The 18,379-nt window shown below is 38.1% G+C and overlaps 1 protein-coding gene, 1 long non-coding RNA gene and 1 pseudogene across 2 annotated transcripts; all 3 read right to left on the bottom strand.

Annotated features, from left to right (window-relative positions):
* Positions 1-1,749: 1,749 nt before the first annotated feature.
* On the bottom strand, positions 1,750-3,318 carry LOC122092893 (annotated as a pseudogene).
* A 3,156-nt stretch (positions 3,319-6,474) lies between these two features.
* On the bottom strand, positions 6,475-10,741 carry LOC122092884 (amino acid permease 3-like). The gene is made up of 5 exons (XM_042663191.1): positions 10,669-10,741; positions 10,475-10,566; positions 10,158-10,374; positions 6,856-7,241; positions 6,475-6,579 (listed from the first exon to the last, which is right to left on the bottom strand). Exons 1-5 carry the CDS (start codon positions 10,739-10,741, stop codon positions 6,475-6,477), a joined length of 873 nt encoding a protein of 290 aa, XP_042519125.1.
* A 2,472-nt stretch (positions 10,742-13,213) lies between these two features.
* Positions 13,214-14,147, bottom strand: LOC122072263. Its single transcript, XR_006138362.1, has 2 exons — positions 13,902-14,147; positions 13,214-13,701 (listed from the first exon to the last, which is right to left on the bottom strand). It is a non-coding gene; the product is annotated as an uncharacterized LOC122072263 (long non-coding RNA).
* Positions 14,148-18,379: the final 4,232 nt, after the last annotated feature.

The raw sequence follows: 18,379 nt of genomic DNA, 5'->3' as shown, positions 1-18,379 counted from the left end.
GCATGTCTTTGTACACAATTTGATATAACAATCCACGAGTGCCAATACCCTTGGCTGCCTCAATGGTCACAATCTCCATCTGGTGTACCTTGGGAACAAAATAATAATCCACGAAGGTATATAGATTGATGTTGTTCACTCCTACTTTCGCTCTCTTGGCTTGGCTATGGATTTTCTACAGCCACTTAGACCTCCTTGATTCTCTGCACCAAAAATCCAAAATCACAATGGGTTGGACCAACATATCCCTAAACTTGAGAGTGGATCGAATCGATTTATATAACTTGATTCTCATCCATTTAATTAATCCGAATACTGAATTGAGCCCATTAGTCCAACAAACGGTTCAACGAATGGGAGGACTTAGATGGTAGGGGCATAGGGAACTTTTCCAAGGAGAGGAGGCACTTTCCCTTAAAAAAATACAAAGCTTTAAATAATCCACACAAATTTTATTTATTTATTTTTTTAATTTCACCTCCTTCCTTTTAATTTTCCTTACAAATAAACGGAACCATGCAAGGATCCAAGTCAATAAGGAAACCCGATATGACATCAATACATTTTTCAACATGTATCATAAGTTTCAGTAATAGATGGAGCTGAGAATTGTTCAATTTCGATCATTTCTCAAATTGATGTATAAGTTATGTGGGTGACTAAAAGATGGACAAATGGAAAGAGATCAACCATTAACTTATTAGAATATTAAAAAAATTATAAAATATGCCATTGTTAGGTTAAATAACATTATATACACATTAAAGATAGAATTCAGTAATAATATGCTTGATAAAAATAGCCCAAACTTATAGAAAATGTTAATGCAATTACCATTAGAAAAGGGATAACCCATGATTCAATCCATGAGAACATCACACATTAACATTCCGTAAAATCTGGTAACAAATCATACCAAAAAAATTCAACAGAAAAGGGGAAAAAAATAGAGTTTCCACCAACATTTTGTGGAGGTTGAAGAACTAACCCGACTGGATATTGCAGGGGTAGAAAAAAAAATCAAGATCTTGCCATTGGAATTTAATGGTTCACATGTAATAGAAAGCACTGAAAATAAACACGATCACATGATCCTTAATCGAAGTGATCTCTACAGTTCTGAACATACCGTTACTCTCTTCTTCCACTCCGTTTTGAAGAGTAACTAGGACCAATTCAGTCACGTTTTCATGTTCCAATTGAACATTTTCCGTTTTTTATTATTCTCGAAGGAGAAGATGTATTCTGACAACTTTATGTAAGGCACAGAGTTTGGTTTTTAGGGGGTGATAATAGAAAAGTTTTGCTTGTACATGCAGGATTTAATTAGTTTTCCATAAGCAATACTTCTTCTCCTCTTCTCTATATTTTTTTATTTATTTTTTCTTCTAATGAGATTTAGATCTCTTACTCTAAAATTACATTTATGTTTCCCCTAAGCATCTAATGTAGGGTTATACAAAGTGCAATCTGGACTTCTCTTAGAGGAATAAATCTATTCTCCAATATGCAAATTACAATATTCCAAACTACAAACAAGCAACTGGGTGCTTTCTATACTGAATTTATCTAAGTCCAATAAAATGCAAACTTAGAATCCAGCAGAGCACTGGATGGTAGAAATGAGCCATCCAGTGAACCAAACCTCAGCAAGTTTTCCAAGAAACTCCTATTTGGTATAAAAATTTGAGCATTAAACAACCCATTCTATAGACATAAGACTTCACTTCCCTAGTGGTAGTATCAGCGTCAGCCAGTTTTTCCAATTGAACGTTTCCCAGAGAACAAGTGCTTTGGCTTCAGTGTGGCAATGACCCTATCTGCCTCTCCCCGACGAGCATCTTTGTTCCTCTTCTTCACAGATTTCTAAGCAAGCTTCAGGGCCTTAACTTTTTGTTTGGAGTCACTGAAGCCTTCACCTGGAGCAACTCCACTAGGAGGCCGTGACTTTGATCGTGATTGAGATCGAGACCTCATCTGCAGATTCATATCCATATCATCAATGCCATCATCTCCCCTGGCCAATGACCTCTCCCTCTTCCGACCCCTCCTAGAGATGGACCTACTACGGGCCTGGTTAATGGCTGAAGTAGGGTCCAGACCCAAGGCAGATAGCTGTCTTCCCATCCTTTCTGAAGTGAACTTCCAATCTTTGTCAAATTTCCTTGGTACTGTAGGCCGGCTTTGGGCAGTACTCTTCTTGATCCTATGCTGTTGAACGAGCAAGCTTTTCTTTTTCCTGATCTCATCGATGCTTCCTCCTCTTTTGGTGTCAGTTCCTTACCATCCCTCTCAAAATCATCATCCACTGCCTCTTGTTTAGGTATTGGACCCTGTTCTCGTCCTCAACTCCTCAAGCCACTGGCAATATATTTGGATCTATATAATCATAAATGTTTGAGCAAACATCAAGAAAAATACGAAAATAAACAAACAATAGATCCGCACAACACAGAGAATTAACGAGGTTTATACACCGATGTTATGTGTTATGTCCTCGGGCGAAGAAGAAGATGTTTCACTATGCATAAGAGAGATTAAACTCAAGCCGCGGCGAGAAAACTCGCCCTAAAACCTTAGTTCGAAAAACCTTCAAAATACAATGACATTTTCAACAAGACAACAATACATTATATACTTCAAGTCGCGAGTCGACCCATTATGTTGCGGTCAATCCGATTGAACTGTACCAGGCTACGGGCTAGGGCCTATCGGCCCAACCCCTCTGCTTCCATCACAGATTTCAAAAAACTTCTCATTCGGGTCGCCACCAAAATATTTCAGAGTGGATCAATCTTCAAAACGGGTTAAGAATTCAAGACAACCTTAACAATAAACATTGGGCCATCATATATTTCAGGCATTATAATTTTTCCCCTTTCTTCATTGGCTAAGATATGGTGCTTTCTCAAGTTAGCAGAGTAGACACCAGCCCCGCTATTCTCATTCTCCAAATCTTTTTCAAGCTTTCTCTTCTTTCCTCTGTCTGCTACTTGCTTCGCTTTGGCTTCCAAAACTACCTGAGGTATACAAGGGGCCTCTCCTTTTCATCTCGCTTCTTTGGCACTGCAACATCAAGCAGTCATTGATCTTCTTTGACTTCATCTTCAATTCCACCCGTTGATTTAGTAATCTCTCACACGCAGCATCCTTCACAGCAATCACTCCTTCCTCAGTTAAAGTGCTCATGGTCAAGAGCACCCCATCACTATCATTAGCCTCACCACCTTGACCTATTACTGTCTTCATTGCTTCAGCTTTCTTCTCCATGACCAACTTCATGTTCTCTCCTGAGAGCCCATCCAAAGGCTGATACATGCATGTGGCAACATCCCCTGGTCTACATCAATCCAAACCAAGTTTTGAGCAAAGAGAAAACAGTACTTTTGGAAACTCATATGGTTCTACAATCATACCGACGGGGCATTTTTCAGCAACCACAGAAATCATGAATAGAATATCCATAGAAGCAAACACTTGTCATGGGATATGCATGAACATACAAGAAGAAACAGCCTTGTGGGGCATCAAAATGGGAAAACTCTGCAACCCTTACCTCTTAACAATCAAATTCAATTACAAATGTCTGATCATCCTTTTGCCACTACCATCCTCACACCCCTCCCCCCCCCCCCCCCTCTTCCCCAACACACATTGAGAAAAAATACAAAAACAACTCAGCCTTGTCCCAGCTAAATGGGTCAGCTACATTGGGAAAATATAAATAACAGAACTACTAGGCTCCAAAGCTTATAGATGACCTTCAATACACCATTTTCTTCAGATCTGATGATGACCCTTATGTGTAATAAGGGGATATGTTAAAGAGTTCAGATCAATTTCTATGGCTCTGGTTGTAATTCTCTCATCAACTTGCCAAGCTGTTCTCTCAGGGTACACTTCCTTGACATCTCTTTGCCAAATCAACAAAATAGTCGGGTTCCAAAGAATATGAAATGACAATTTAGAACTTCACAGCATACTAGCGCATAATTTTGAATAAATAAATTCATGTAGACTAGACTTAGCTGAGAAGAAATAATATTATCAAGCAGATTCAGGCTTTGTAAGGCTGAACCCATTAAAGCAAACGACTTTCTTTTGGCTTTAACCGTATATGGAGTTGTAATGATTATTAAACTGGTAATTGTTAAATTGATGTGGGTTGATATGGTCTTGGTCCTCTCACCTTGTAAACTGGTTTATGGGGTTGAGTTCTTTCAAGACCGTATCAGTAATAAAGACTCTCCAACTGAAACGTTTGTATGAAAATCATGAGAAATCATCTAATAAATGGTTTGATTTTGATTTTAAAATTGAAACCATGTCTTAGTTTTTTTCTTTTTCTTTTTATTGAATGATAAACCGATTAACATATATGTGGTAAATTTACCTCTTACATCAATTTCACTAAGAATTTTAAAGGTAAAGAAAATCATTCACTGTTTAAACGGAAACCGTTTATAAATGGTTTCAATTAAAACAGATCCTCTCAAGTGCGCCCAATGCACATTTGACGGTCAAGGGTGCATGCCGAGATACTATCAGCCGTCTGATGAATACTGGACACATTGGGGATCCGTGTCCCATATCGGTTTCATTAGCCACCAATCTAGATACCATGCTGATCCAGTGGTAAAATGGTTAAAAAAATTTTTTTTAAGAAAACCAAGTGCAAAAATGTACGATCCTGGGCAATGCATATAAATATCGTATTAGTTTTCAAGAGACCGATACCCTACTCAATATCATGGACCAAAAACCATTCGTGGGATGGCCACTTCATGGTTTACTTCACACGAGCTAAAAATGGACCCGGTCTGGTTTTCTAGCTAGTACAATTTTTTCCCAAAAATGATTTAAAAGTAATTATTTGGGTGAAATAAGAAAATCAATGCTTTGCTTGCTGGTCCGGCAAATCACGGTGTTTTCGAAACATGCAGGAATAAAAATCAATATTTTAGGGATATTTTCTAACACTTCGTAAGGGAGAGATTGTATTTTATATTTTGTGGACAGATTTTTTTTTTTTTTCGTTCTTGTGCAAGGGAAGGCGACCCATTGAGGGCTACCAATACGGCAATACCCACAATGAGGCCAAAGAGAGACCCACTAAGAGGCCAAGACGATAGCCTACGTAGGGGCCAAGAGGCCTGAAGGGACCACACTTTGTGAAGCATAAGAGAAGAGGGAAATTTTTTTATTTTTTATTTTTTTTGATAGAATAAGAAAAGAGGGACGAAGAGCACAATGCAACCATATACTGCAAATGTGGGGTAGGGGTCTTGAACTCAAGATCAAAACTCAAGGCCACCCTTGGATAGGGGAGGCATTAAGAGCAACTCTGCCACTTTGGTGTCCCCTAGTCAAGTCCTTCTACAATATGCCATTTTTTTTATGTTGGAAATATCAATACTACATTAAAACCTACAAAGGGAATCCCCTACTTAATGTGTTGTCCATGCATGGTGGCACTTGTATTGAGGAATTTCTCGCCTATTGTGAAACAATCATTTCCATCTCTTGGACAATACAAAAATGTCGAATAAAGGACTTGAAGTACTGCAATGAATGTCTAATTATACGATAGAACCACTCCCATCACTATGTTTACCAGGCCTTTACGATATTGCTTTAGTGTTGTGCAACGAGATAGGGATAATGTAGTCGAAATTGCCCAAAGAGCGACAAATAAAGCATTAGGAACGAAAAAATCCAGAGAGGTTGTAGTAAGGCACTGTTTGACAACGTTCTGTTTCTGCGTTTTCTTATTCCCAGAAACGGAGAAACAACCTAAAAAGAGTTTGATAAAATCGTTTCGTTTCACCCATTTCTAGAAACATAAATCAAAATTTATGCTTATTTACAATTCTAAAAACGACTTTGACGAAACAAGTCTGATTTGTTTTGTCGTCTCTATAAACAAATTTGAGAAAGAAAAAAAAAAAGGTTATTGTGCCTGACAATCTCTCAACTATTTAAACCTAAAAAGAGGCAACCGAATCCTCTCTCCCTTTTGGGCATCCGATGATACTATTGGGTTTTTTAGTGGCATTATGTTTGCAAAAAACGTTTCGAGAAACAGGTTTATCAAATACCAAAAATTTCGTTTTTGTTTCCGAAAATGTGAAAAGCAGCTTATGTTGTTTCTAGACACAGAAACAATAGAAACGTTATCAAACGGTGCCTAAGAGGCCATGTCGAGATGCATGAGTTAGAATCTTCGATAGGGCGACACCGACCATATGCCCTCGAATTGAATGAGTCATATGTTTGTACAACTTAATCTGAAAAGCCTACCTTTATTAGCCTTCTTCACCAAGTTATGTGTCAGTACTACTTGATACCTTATTCTTTTATGTAAAGTATAATTGTCAAAGGTTTTTTTTTTTTTTTAGTCATATAAAATAGAAATCAACTTCTCGCCCTTCAAAACTTATGACTATCACAAAATTGCCTGATTATTGACAATTATCAAGAGAGAATAGCCTCTTGGCAATCCGAGACAATGACCACATGCTCAAGCTTCATCTCCTTTTCCATGTTATTGGCCAATATCCTTATATGCAGATTTACACTCTATATGTATAAAAAATACAAAAAAGATAGAGGAAATTACACTCCCCTCTCATGTATGTTTCATCTATTACACAACCCTCCCTTTTTAAGTTTATAATTACAAACTTTTCCTCCTAAGTTGTAGATTCTATCAACCGTACCCTAACCGTGAGTGTGAAACCGTTAAGTGAGGAATCATGTTATACAAAATTGCTTTAAACCCCAAGATACCCTTGATCCGATGGAGATGACCTATTTGCCCTCAACACTTATTGTCATCTTCTTCCATGTGGAAACCTTTAACCGATTGGGATTTAGGGTTTTTGAACCCTCATGGATTACAATGGCGGCATTAGCAATGTCAAGAAGCCAATATGGGTTGTAGAATCCAAAGCTGGTGAAAAAGTTTTCGGGTGCTGCATCACCGAATGTTGCGTAGCCAATGCAACCACAGAGCATGTAGAATAGAGTCATTACTGCAACGCTCAAAAGGGTTGCTTTCTTGATCGTCTTGGCTTCTGAAGGTGGGAACTTGATTGTGTCTTGGATTTCTATGAGAATGATTGAGTAAGAGTACGCAAAGGCGATGTCTCCCAGTGCTTGGAAGCTTCTCCATATCTTCTGGGTCTCGGTGATAGTCCTGATGCTTATTCCGCTGAGGCTTCCCATGAATTTCCCAGTCTCTGATTGTAGAGATGTCACACCCCACTTTCAGTAGACCTAACTTACCATTAGGAATATCGGTGGTGTGAGTAAGACACGTACTTGTCTTACAAACCTACCAGGATCTCTGATCGTAGTACCTTAACATTTCACAATCTCATATCACAAACCAACCAAAAATAGCGGAATTAAAGTATGATGGAATCATCAATAACATGGGGAAATATTTAATGATAATATATTATCCATAACTAAGTTATTCTGTTACAATTATCTAAGACTCATAAATATAAATTCCAAAATATAAAATCCATAATCTATATCAAAAGTATCAAGATATGACATACAATCTCACGGTGTGGCGTAAACACATTGATCACAAGCACAGTATTGATCGTGCTCCTCCGCTTCTGGCATCCACTAGTCGCTCACACCATACTCTGACCCAAAAGATACTTGGTCACATGCCATCGGCACCACAGTACTTGCATCATCATCTAAAAATGGGTGTATATGTGAGATGGGATTTCTAACTCGCTTAGTGAGGGGTGGGGTTCAAGTACATCCAAATAAACACAATCTCAGTACTACTATGACACATTAGGCTGCATCCCTCGTCTCGGAATCACCTTTGACTATGCAAGAATACAAACCCTAGCCGTGAATAGAAGTCTGTCGGTCCCCATATGCGTCCATGGGTCACTCAACAAAACCCTGATAACCCCCTCATGGCTGTCACAACACCGATACCAATCATTCAACCACGCCTGACAAGTTCTCGTCTCTGACAACAATCATATCATTTAGCGGGTGTGGCATTTCGAAAAGACACATCAAACATACCACAATAGGTTATCTAACACCTTAATCCCTGTTGGCAAGGGTTCATAGCCTAGGGAGTGATACTTAATCACATATATGCTACATGCCTTCATAATGATACAATGAGTATGAATTATACGATACCGATAACACATCGACCACAAAGTGTAATCAATCTCCAAATATAATCCCGGCTCCACGATACCAGTAACACATCGGCTACAAAATGTAACCCACGACCATTTACCTAATCTAGCATGCATATAACAGTTGAGTATGGACTACGCAACACCGGTACCAATCGTTGATCATGAAGCGTATCCATTTCCAAATGTAGTCCCGGAGCACACGATACCGGTAACACATCGGCCACAAGGTGTAATCCGTGACTACAACTAACTCTAATGTACATAATCAATGCATGAATGCAACAAGCATACGGTAATCACGACACCAGTACCACCTCGGTCATATCGAATTTCGTCTCATATGTAAAACAAACACATGGCGATCACGGTACTAGTACTACCTCGGCCACATCGGATCCCGCAATACATTTTCACAATATTTCATATTAATTTAGTAAAAATGTAACATGTGATAGCATAACATCATCATTTAAGCAATTAATAATCATGTATAATCCTGCATATGTGAGCAGTTCTATAATAATAAAACAAACCCAAAAATAAAGCAACCATCCCTCACCTGGTTTATGTTCGTGTGTGTTAGGGTTTAAGTACGGCCAGCGGTCGATCAGCTCAATTCTGACTTCGGGGCACGTGCGCATCATTGTCCTAGACACAAAGGTAATCGTACATTAATATGTGTCAGAGACATCGAGAGGGGCCCACGTGGGTCACCCCCAAAGCATACAATCAAAGTCCTACGGTGACAGTAATGTCACCAGAAACACCCAGGGGAAATAGACACTTTCCATTGGAAATATCAATGTTGTTTCCGATGGAGGTGGCAGAGAGCTCCTAAGGCTCGGGCAGTCACAGGAAATAGTCCACTGGAAGCAAGCCCAATGTTTTTGGTGGCTTGCTTCCGGTGGCAGTACAACAATTGTCCACACAAATTGGGGTTTTTTGGCTCGGGCCCGATTGCCGAGATTTATTCTGTGGAGTTTGTAAGGGATGTTCCTAGCATCATTCTAAGCTAATAAAATCCTGATTCCATTGAGCCGTTTGGGAGATACATCGATCGAACGATTGAAACTCTAGTTGGTCATTTGGTTAATCTTGTTGTCGGAGCTCACTAGACTCGGTTTGAGCTCGACAATGGCACTGGGGAGGTGGAACATGCATTCTCTGAGCTCAACACAGTTTGTGCACTAAGATTCCATCCAAACCTAGGTCAAAATGAAGAGAGAGAGTAGTAAAAGAGATTGTACTTACCTCCAGTAGATATTCCTACAACTAGGCGGCAACCGGCACCAAGGTAAGCCATTTCCCCCTCTTCTTCCTCTTCCTTTCTCTCCTCTCTTACATTGAGCACAAGTAAAATGAGGAAATGAATTCCTCATTTCCCACTTATAAAGCAAATTGGCCTTAGGGGCCGTTTGGTTGAACCCTAATTGGTCCGATCGGGTTAATCCGATTTTCTAAGCACGAGGACCTGACCTGACTACTTAGGTTCGTAAATTGCTCATCTCATGAAGAAGGTGTAGAGGATGATTCAGGATCATTCGAGCTGTCTACGATGCGAGTAACGGGACCCATAGGCATCGGAACCCTAACAGCAGTCTGTTTGGTCACCGGAAATGGTCACCGAAAACAGTCACCAGATTCAGGCCCAGGCTATTTCCGGTGGCTTATTTTCAGTGGTCAAGACAGCAGACTATCTTGACTAATTGTCTACCAGCTACCATTTTATGGGTAGTTGCCCTCGGCCATGTTCATGGTCTTTCAGCAATGTTGGTATGTGCCGAGATTCATGTGTGGGGAACTATATTTCGGATCTCCAGTCCGAGATCTATCACAAAAATTCAAATTAGATTGAGTCAGGGCACGGGTGTAACAGAGGAAGATAAGAGCTTCATTTGGGTTTCCCCGAACTTTAGGTAAATGATTCTGTAGAAGGAAAGAACAAAAGGAATTTAAAGTTCAAACCTACAACTTTAGCAATTCCAAGCCCAAGACCGATTGTAGAGTAAGTGAAGGCCATAATAGCTGCGACAATGGAGAGCCACCATATCTGATCAAAATCTAGGATTTGGGAGAACAGAATTTCGACAATTCCGAACATGATCATGTGTGGATTGCTTGACATGAGACATGGGCTCTTTCCTTTGCTCTCATGGAAGCAATTTGACCGCTTAATAGCCATGTTATTTTCAGCCCAACAAAGTAAATAACCATTAAACCAAAGATCCTTCAAAAATCTTTAGAAATGAGAGAGGAGATAAGTTTGTTTTCAGTTGAACTCACATGCTTATAGATGCTGCAATAATGTATCCGATAGCGCCACTGAAAAGGTTCAGGTATTGAATTAGTCCGCAAATTTTGACCTTAAACCCACCTGTGGAAGAACAAAAAAAAAAAAAAAGAGAACCTTTTAGAAGATCAGAAAAGAACCCATTTATTAATAAGATTTAAAAAGTGAAAGAATAAGATCATATACAGAGGTTTCCTAGTACAAGGATATCGCCACTCTCGATAACCTCTATGTCAATATTGTGCTCACCTGAGAACATTGTGTCCCCACCATTGCCGAACGGAGACGGAGAAGAAGAAGAGGAATAGAGTCGCCGGCCGCCGCTAGGAACAAAGATGGAGAAGTTGAAAGACTTGAGTTTTAGACAAAGGGGATGGGGGTAAAAAGGACATTTAACACTTAACAGTGTTAACATCATAGGGTACGTTTATAATTATAAACTTCGCAAGGGGTATGAGTGTAATAGATGAAACATTCAGGGGAGGGGAGTGTAATTCACTCAAAGAGATATGATACTGTAAAAAAAAGTTATACCATACCGAACCAGTATCAATCGTATCGATCAATGAGAATTGATAAAGTTCGATGTATGCTTGATGCAGTTGAGATGGGCATTAACATGCAAAACGGAACACATTTCTCAGTATGCAAACGGAAAGCAGCTAAAGGACTTTCAAACTTCATTTTCCCTTTGATTTGCATCAGGGAAAACCATCTAGCATTAAAAGTGACTACCATTGTTGATGCCAACAAGTTTTGCGAATTATAGACATCTCATTTTGTCACCTTGGGCCCTGGGGATGCACTTTGGAATGTTGTATGTGGCTTAGTTTTAGCTGGAGAGCGTCCCTTCACCTTGAATTTGACTCTAGATCTTGCCCCCAAATAGATTTCTACGAAGACAATCTAAAAAAAAAAAAAAAAAAAAAAAAAAACAAATGCCTCAGTTTTGATCAGTCAAATGACCCCAGAATTAGTTAAAATTTCACAATCAAGTGCATTGTAATATTACAAACTCAATTTTCTTTTAAAATGACATTCGGGTGATCTCTCCACTCAGATTTTTTTGTTTTGTTTTGTTTTTTAAGTTTTTACCAGATAAATATTCAATTTTTGCATCATTGGATAGTTCTTAAAAATTTTTGAAGAATCGGTCGATCCTTGGCCAAGCCCGACTGGATCAAAATATGGTCCTATCTACAGGATAATGGCTCCCCCAAGTCCTCGGGGTAAAAAATGGAAAGAGCTTGTCCCTACAAGCTTCCTTTTTTAGGTTTTCTAAAATAAGTTGGTCAATCTTAACCCTTAATTCTTTATCCATCAAATCCAAAGGTCAAGAAATAGGACTTTACCCTTATTCCACAAACAAGCAAGTAAATGTTAGGGGGGGGGGGGAGAGAGAGAGAGAGAGAGAGAGAGAGAGAGAGAGAGTCTCATAACCACTTGAGTGCTTTTCTTTGAATGTCCAACTTTCGATTTATTGCTGCCTAAGTTTCGGGCATCCCCGCAACCTAATAATGGTTGTGATGTGAAGTTCACTATCTTCCCTTGAATTACTGTATTTTTCATATCATTTTATTTATTATAATTTATGCATTGAGAGTATGTTGTTGGTCTCCTCAATAAAGATCCGGAATCATTCCAGTTCAATTTTTAAGTTTAAAAAACAAACTATTGACTCCACTTCGAATTAGTCTAACAAAGGGTGTGTCTGTGTTAGATTGCAATCCAAAGAAGGTGTGAGGCATCTCAATCCACCCAATTAAACTAAATGTCCACCATAGGTATGCTAAGTCAACCTAAGCCATGAAACATAATAATGAAATTTAAAAGAAAATAAGAAGTGAACAATCCCCTCTATCTAATCGCATTAGAAGACAAAGATTAGTATACAGAAAGTAAAGTAGATACACATACATAAGTCTAAATTTTGTTGTTAGTATTGTCCTAAAAAAAGTGTGAGGATTAATAAAAAGGGTATGATAAAAAAGTATGAAAAGACCATTGCTCATGTCAATAGAATACATCATTGTGATGAACAAACGAGATTATGAAAATTAAAAATATTTCATTTATCAAATAGGAAATAACGTTAAAAAAACAACATAAAAATTATAAAAAATTATTTATAAGAAAATAACCAAAATACTGCTATATGCAAAACTAACCTAAGCATGGAAGTGTAAGGCAAATGATCAATATATATATATATATATATAAAACATAATTAAAACATTATAAAACCAAATCAAACAAAAAGGGAAAAAAATATTAATTACTTGGACACCCCCGTACTATCGTAATATTGCTTGACACCCCAAAAGTCTGAAATTTTTGCTTGAAGTGCCATAAAACTTGATGGTGTTAGTCTACTGATAGTGGTTAAATGAAAAGTCCATTTTACCCCAATGAATTATTCAAATAGCAAGCGGGGTAGGATGGAACATCCCATGCCCACACCTCATTGACCGTTTGATTCCCCTTGTTGCATCACAATCGTTTAATCCATCTGGTGTTGCAACCCACTCTCCTCCACTTCTACACTCTCACTTTCTCCCGTCTATCCTCCTTGCCGTTGCAACTCTTTTCCCTCTATCCTTCTCCCTCGCCATCTCCTCATCTCTCGCTCAATATGAAAAGCAAGCCTCTCTCCCAATCGTTGTTGCAACTCCTCTCTCTCTCACTTCACCTTTTGGGAATCTCTCGCTCTCCACAATAATACAACACAATATATCTGAATGGCATAGCCATCATCATAAATAAGCTTCTCCTGTAAATTGAAACATCTTGTCACTACAAATCCTATCAATGTAAGCTAAGCAGTGTGTTACAGACAACAATGAAAAACATAAGGGAATTTCTCTTCATTGTTCATCTACAAAAGGTATAGATTAGCTTCAATCTGACATACCAACACTATTTAAGAAAGGACTACATCACTGTGAGCACTTCAGAGATGGTGATTGCAGTCTGTAGAGATACACTTTGAAGCAAGAATCTTCCCAACCAAGATAGTAACCACACAACTAGCACCCTCCATGGTTCCAAGGTAATGTCAAGGTCCACCGCCTCAAGACCAAAAGAAGGGCCAAAAGCATGCGACCACAAAGATGTTGTTCTTAAGAGTGAAACCAAGAGTTCTCCAAGGCAATGATCATCTACAATCTAATCTGCAAGGGATAGGAGCAGTGAAAGCCTAATGGATCAACCAAGGATAACCTGTAAGGCCAAAAAATTGTCCATACGAAAAAATAAAAAGCAAGGATTAAATGATACAAGGGAAAATATGAGAACAAAAACTCAGGAAAAAAAGCAAGCAATACGATATAAAACAAACAAAGAATGAGAATTGAAAAAGGAATGCAAGAGCCAAAATTGGTTTACTTGTCTACTTAGGATTTGCAAGTTGCGAGTCTAACCTATTTTGACATGGTCGCTTGCGGTGGAGGTTTGGAGTTTCGGTGGGCGGCAGTGGTGCTTGCAGTGGAGGTTCGCAATATAGGGTTTCAAAAGATAGGGATTTCTTCAAGGGTTTGTCGATGGGTTTGGGGAATATTTTTTATAGCCAGCAATAGATCACAATGGCAATTGGAGCTTCGTTCTTCTCAGAGTCTGCAAATCTTTGGTGTAGACATTTTAGCGATGAAGGGGAAAGTAAACTTTAGGGTAACAATTTCTATTCACTACCCTTAAAGGTAATTTAAACATTTAAGTATTTAAGTATTTTTCAAACCATGACATCATCATTAAATGGTGACTGACTAACGGATCAAGATAAATCTTAAATGTAGGAGTGGTCCAAGTAAACACTTTTAATCTTTTGGGGTGTCAAGCAATTTGATCAGAGTACGAGAGTTTCCAAGTGATTAACCAAAAAATAAAAAATAACGCAAAACATAAAAAGAATTAAAGAAAAATAGAAAAGTTTTCGAAAAAATCCTAAAAAAATCATGGATGCAAGACAAAATACCCTACTAAACTATAGTTCACAAAGTCCCATAAAAAAACTAAAGAAACATGCTCCAATTCATTGTATACTGCTATTGCCCTTGTAATGGACAACAACGACCTCCCCTCAGTATATGGAGAACATCTGATTGCATAATGGATGAAATTGATTGAAGTAAAAAAGATTCACCCAGTTTCAAAACTCATGAAGGTCTGTGGATATTAGAGCAAGTTAGATTTATGTTTGGAGTAGCTCAATCCTATATATCAACAAGGGACTTGCTAAGAAGAATGAGACTCTATTTCTTTCACAGGGACTCTTAATGGGGACTTGAAATATTCTAAAAATGCTCTAAAACATCTAAGAGAGTTCTTATTTATAGTCCACTATGTTACCCACATCTAGGCAATGTTAATCATCCAAACTCCTAGTGATCTTCTTAATCTTAAAGGGATTGAGATGGTCATTGGCTAGAATAGATAAAGATTCCACTAAGTAACCAAACATCAAAATTACGAAGGATTCCAACTCCTTTAGTGGCATCCATAATATCCTTTCGGGCCATTGGAAGGGTTTATGTAAGTCTTTTAGTCGGCAAAGGATAAATAAGACCAATGCACAAGCTACAAAACCCATACTCAAGAGTCTATGTTTTGCAACAACCCATGATCTGGCAAGCAATGAAGCTTGGCTAGCGCCTTGTAATTCACCTCCACCAGTGGATTATCGTTGATTGTTAGCTTGAGCCAATGCACTTACCGAGCTTGTTACTAGGTTCAAACTGGTGAGTCTTTTCTTGTTTGGGTTAGGTCTCACCTACACGACTCATGAATTTTACCATTATTTTCAAAACTATTTTTAACTATTTTCAAATATTATTGTCATCTTAAGGATTTGGAACACTGCTGGGGCCACGAAAAACCTATAGAACTATAAAGAATGGGGAATTCTACAACATTTCAGAATATCTAGATTCAATATAGCCTAGTCTTCTCAGAATGACAAAATTAGTTATCTACACTTGTAAAGATGATGAAATGGATGTTGTCAATGGCAGTGAAAGAAGGTGGGGGATTACAAGGTAGGGAGTTGTGTAGGTGATGATGGGGACAATAGGGTAGCATACACTATTTTCAAACCTTAGAGAAGAAGGGCTCAACCACTTGGAATAGCATTGTAAGTATAATTCCAACACTTTTTAAGATGGTGCGGAACATTATTGGCAATGGATGCAATACTGATTTTTGGACTAAACCATGCATCCCAAATTACCATTCCCTTAACTAATCTAAATATTCCATCCCATCTCATCTTCCCTATCCAAGGTAAGTGACTTTACAATAGGAAGCACTTAGAATACCAGTCTCTTAACATCTTTTCTTCCCTTTTCACTTGTCACTGATATTTTAAATATTCCTTTAAACTCTAATACTGATAATTGGTGGTGCCACCTTTAAAAATAGGGGTCTTAACCACCAAATTGGCAGTTAAGTGTTTAACTCCTGGAATGTTTACTAACTGAAGTGGAATCTCAAACAGGTGTTCTTGTTTGTCTCCTTGCTAACATTGGTGGTGATTCTTCTGAAAACTCAAATTACACCAAAATTTTAATGCTATTTCTTAGAGGAATTCCCACGATGGATTTATTGAGGCAGTGGATGAATGTTGACCCCACATGTGTATAATGGCACAGGCAACCAAAATCTGTCTATCACCCATTTCTTTATTGGGAGTTTACAAAGCGGATTTGGGCAGCTAGCCCCTTGGGTTTTCATACCGAAAAAGTTCTTTTGCTGCTTCTTTTTAGCATCTCATTATGTATCTCTTTAATTCAAACATTATCCTTGCCAATACTCACAATAATTTATTTTCAAACTTCATCATCATATGCCACTTTACATGATGACATAGAAATAAAATCATTTTCAAAAAAGAAAAAGCTAACCCCTATGCTATTCTCACACCCACAGTGTGGTGGATTAACTCCAATCAACTACATCAGCTTGCATCCCCTTAATCACAGATAACCCTCTCTCAACCAAACTCTATAACACTTTCGTTCTAACATGACTTTACCATCATGATCGTTGTGACTGTCTCCAATGCATGTCATAATACATCTGGATGGGATACTTATTTTTTACATAAGGAAAAATGTATCTCATTCATTGCTGATTATTTGTTGACATGAAACCCTATTGAAGCAAGTACAGAGGGGTTCTTTCTTAGAGTTCAACAGGCTCAATTGAAGGGTTGGAACATTAAAGAAGTTTGGAGTTATTCTAAGGAATTAGAACTCTTATTTTTGACGAAACAACCACATTATGGCATTGGAGCATAATTCCCCTCTTGTTGGATGCCTATAACCTACTATCTACTTTCTCTTTTTGGCTCAAGCCCACTAATGGCGTGGTTGTTCTTTTGGATAATTTAGCTCACAAGGCTATGAAAGCAAAAAAGTTGTGTCAATATGTAATACTAACGTTAATGTTCTCAATGCTCTATCTGAATGATTTTTTTTTATTTGATTAAAAAAAAATTTGCATAGCTATTTTTGTAAAGTGAAACCTATTTTTGGATAATTTTGTAGTTTCCCCTTATCTTTTCATTAAATAATAACAAAATAGGAAAAAGAAATAGATGCATGAAATACAGATTCCATTGTACACCCTCTCACGTAATTAACTGTGGCTCACTCATTCCTCTCTTCTGTTTTAACACTTACGAACTCCAACTCCAAGTATAATACCATTCTCTGCAGCTCCACTGGTGTGGTGTTAGAGATCCCCTTCCACACTCATTCCTCTCTTCTGTTCTAACAACACTTACTTTTACTTTGATCCTTGGATTCCCAATTTTTCCGACAACATGGTTGATTCACAACATTTTGAATCTTATACCATGGTTAAGGACTTTATGATTAATAACAGCTGGAACTTATGCCTTGTACCCTCTATTTTACCTCCTTCATCTGTTTCTAAAGTTTTGAATATTCCCATTAATTCTCAGAATGATAGATGGTGGTGCAAACTTTATAAATAGGGTATTTTCACCACGAAAATGGCTGCTAAGTTCCTTCAATATGGTCTGATTACTAACATTGTCGGAATCTCACACAGGTGTACTTGCTTATCTCCATGCTCACACTGATGGCGGTTTCTTTGGAAACTGCAATTACACCCCAAATTTAAGACTTTCTTCTGGAGACTATTGCATGGAGGGATATCTACCAAAGAAACCCTTGGTAAATGGATGGATGTTGACCCATCATGTGTTTTTTGCCACAGACAACATGAGTCAATTTGACATACTCTCCCCTCTTGTGAGTTTACCAGAAGAATTTGGGCTGTTAGCCCTTGGGGTTGAGAACCGAGAATATTTCCGCTAGCTTTTAATAATCTTATTATGTATCTCTTCAATTCCAACTATATCCCTGACAATCATACTATTACGTTTTTCCTAACTTTATTATTAATTGCTATTTTATTTGGAAGCATAGAAATAATATCATTTTCAACAAAACTATTCCAAATCCATACAATATACTAGTTCTCGTACAACAATGGCTGACCATCTTAGGTAAACAAAATGAATAGTAGGTATTGGCCCCATTCCCTAAACATACACTTCTTGTCTTCCCTAAATTTCCTAGTCCAATTCTTATCATTCCTACTATGTCTCATGAGCGGTGGAAGAAATCAAGATGGGCTGTGTGCATTATTTAAAATGGGAATTGTGTCTTACTGACAGCTGATTATGTATTGACAAGAAAAACTTTTGATGCACGTGCGAGGGCACTACATCATGGATTGAAGGAGGCAAACAAAACAGGTTGGAGCATTGCTGAGATCTGGGACAATGCAAGCGAGTTACAAGAAATTCTTTTTGCTGATAGTACCACACCTTGCCCTTGAGTGCAACCCCCTTTTTGCATATATCATCTCTAAC

This window comes from Macadamia integrifolia, chromosome 2 (genome assembly GCF_013358625.1).
Source record: "Macadamia integrifolia cultivar HAES 741 chromosome 2, SCU_Mint_v3, whole genome shotgun sequence".
Lineage (NCBI taxonomy): Eukaryota > Viridiplantae > Streptophyta > Magnoliopsida > Proteales > Proteaceae > Macadamia > Macadamia integrifolia.
Note: the sequence above shows the minus strand (reverse complement) of the source record. Positions and strands in the feature narration are given on the sequence as shown.